The sequence below is a fragment of the Rhamphochromis longiceps genome, linkage group LG12 (genome assembly GCF_057381845.1).
Source record: "Rhamphochromis longiceps isolate RC_006_pf linkage group LG12, R_longiceps_female_GT1.1, whole genome shotgun sequence".
In the NCBI taxonomy this organism is placed as follows: Eukaryota; Metazoa; Chordata; class Actinopteri; order Cichliformes; family Cichlidae; genus Rhamphochromis; species Rhamphochromis longiceps.
In genome coordinates, this window is record NC_140568.1 from 45,707,438 (window position 1) to 45,710,165 (window position 2,728).

The window sequence follows — 2,728 nt, forward strand, 5'->3', positions numbered from 1 at the left end:
TTTGCATGTGAGTGTGAGCTGCGGGGGACGCGTCAGCCTGAAGGGGGATCATTTTGTGGCTGCTTTCTCTCTGAATGTGAATGTGAATGAATTCTTTGTGCTTTGTTTGAGCCGCAGGTCTGAACCTGACAGGAAACACTTAGAACAAGTGAATTACACCTTTTTCATTCAGTGGCACTAAAAAGTAAAAATGATGGCAGCAATTTGTGCACAGCTTCGTTCTAATACGGACGTTTATTACAGATTTCAGGAGAAAGGTTCTGCAGTCGCATGCTATCATGGATGGATTGAAGTGCAGCCTAAAGCTGAACAGAGTCTTTGCATCAGCGGCAGGTTAGGTGTCGACTTCCCAGAATCCTTCAGTTTGGCCCACACAGATCCCAAGCTCCCGCTGGGCTGCGGGGAGGCCTCTGTGATCAGGACCTGGTTTGTGATCAGGACCCCGTCATGTAGACGGACCAGATCTGATCAAACTGGATCAAAGTTTTCCAGCACAGATTGCAATTTTGGCATTTAGCTTCTGAAGAAGAAAAGAGCAGAGCCATGGCTTCCAGCCAATCAGCAAAACTGACATTAACTTAGGGAGCCTCAGAACCACCTTCCACCGGCTTCTTTGTTGCATGTTTCCCACCCTTCACTGCAGCTGCAGATCTTTCTGTTTGTGATCACTTCCACATAATGGTGATGTATGATCAGTGTAATCAGATTACATTTTTCAGTGACACAGTAAAGAAACATATATCCAAGTCAGTAACCCTGGGTAATTAAAGACATTCGTGCTAAGCTAAAAGTGCGGACCTCTGCCTTTAACTCCGGGGACGCTGATGCATATAAAGCAGCAGGTACGACCTCCGAAAGTCCATAAAAAAGGCCAGAAAGGACTACAGGGACAAAGTGGAGTCCAGCTGCCACAGCTCTGACACCAGGCGACTGTGGGATGGACTGACTGCATCACTGACTACAAGAAGGACAACACGGTCAGTGCTCAGCCCACTGCATCTCTCGCAGACGAGCTCCACAGCTTCTGTGCTCGTTTTGATGAAGACAACAGAGAGCAGATCCTCTACCCTCAGGAGCACAGGGAGGCTGTAACTCTCAAAACAGAAGCTGTGAGATGGACTTTCAAAAAGGTCAATCCTCACAAAGCTCCGGGACCGGACGGCATCCCAGGCCGGCTTCTCAGAGCGTGTGCTGGCAGGGGGGTTCGCCAACATCTTCAACCTCTGCCTGAGGCAGTCAGTGGTCCCTTAAAACATCCACCATCATCCCCATTCCTAAGAAATCAGTGGTCTCCTGTCTGAATGACCACCGTCCTGTTGCACTGACATCCGTCATCATGAAGTGCCTGGAGCGGCTGGTCAAAGGTCACATCTGCTCCTCCCCCCCGACACGCTGGACCCTCTTCAGTTCCCCTATCGCAGACAGCCGAGTGTACACAGACCCGAGTCCAGCAGCCAGAGCAGGAACTTCAGCAGGTAACAAAGACAGTCAGGCTGCAGCCTCGTTTCTACGGTAGGATCACCATGACAACCACTCCGAGGTCAGGTTGTTCGGGTTTTCGTCTTCGCTCTGCATGTGTCTCCTCAGTCGGACAGAGGTCTGTGAAGGTGGGCTGGACTGTTCCCTCCTTCTTATGTTTCAGGTCATTTTATGACGTAACATGAAAGTAATGTAGCGAGTAGTTAAGAGTAATTAAGCAACATACTCCATTACTTATAAGTTACATATAATGTGTTAGCAGCATTACAGCATGACTGTAGAAAACTGGGACACGTCTCGGGGCTGAGGAAGCCCTGGAAATCCTCTTGATGATGATGATGATGGAGCCCTTCGTGCTGGATATGGATGGTTTCTGGTTGCAGTGTTGATGGGTTACTGTTGGACACAGCAGTCGTGTCGGCGCTGCCAGCCGACGTTCACAGGAAGACTTTGGAGCAGTGTGAGCTCCACTGAGTGGGATCAGAGTCAGCTGTGGAGGAAAAAGGCTGACAGGTTGATGTCTACACCAGTGAATACTGTCTGAGGTCTTCCTCTTCTCCTCCTGCCTGGCAGCTCCATCTTCATCCTCCTTTGTCCGCTCTCACTTATATCTCACTGCTTATCACCTGTAAATTTTGGTTCAATTCAATTCAGAGCCTACAATAATACTGTGGCGGGGCGTGGCCTGCGGTGCCGTGCAGAGGAGGCGGACGCACCTGCACGGCATCCGCAATCACGCCCCGCCGAATTAAATATTGTATTGGGTCCTGTGGTTGTGTTGTTGTGATAGTGTTGAGCGAGCAGCGGGAGAGCTGCAGCTCTGTGAGTATTGTGGACAGCAACCGTCAAAGCTTTAATAAAAAGCATCAAAATGCCACTGGGTCTGCCGTGTATGTTTACAAATACACACAGAGAAAAACCCAACAATCATATGACCCCCTAAGAGCAGCACTTTGGCAACTGTTGTAAAGACCCAACTTTTAGCACATCCCAGCACACCCACTCACTTCACCAGATGCACCTTGTTTAGTTCTCTCACCTTTGATTGGGTGTGGTGCTTGCCCTTAATTGCAGTCACCTGTCACACGTTGTATAAGGACTGCACTCTGGCTCAGTCTTTCTTCACTCCCACACGGGGCGGCAGCGGAGCATTGGCAGTCCATGTGTGTCTTTCCTTATTGACTCAGAATAAATTGATGACTGCTTATTCTCATTCTAATCGGATGAGCCCATGATGTTGACGACTTTG

General features: G+C 49.3%; 1 protein-coding gene across 1 annotated transcript in view; it reads left to right on the forward strand.

Moving 5' to 3' along the window:
• The first annotated feature begins 1,336 nt into the window (after positions 1-1,336).
• Positions 1,337-2,728, forward strand: part of LOC146658268 (uncharacterized) — a 6,901-nt gene continuing 5,509 nt past the window's right edge. Inside the window, exons 1-2 of the mRNA XM_085425248.1 lie at positions 1,337-1,475; positions 1,588-1,607. Coding sequence (XP_085281374.1) covers positions 1,337-1,475; positions 1,588-1,607 — 159 coding nt within the window. The remainder of the gene's footprint in view (positions 1,476-1,587; positions 1,608-2,728) is intronic.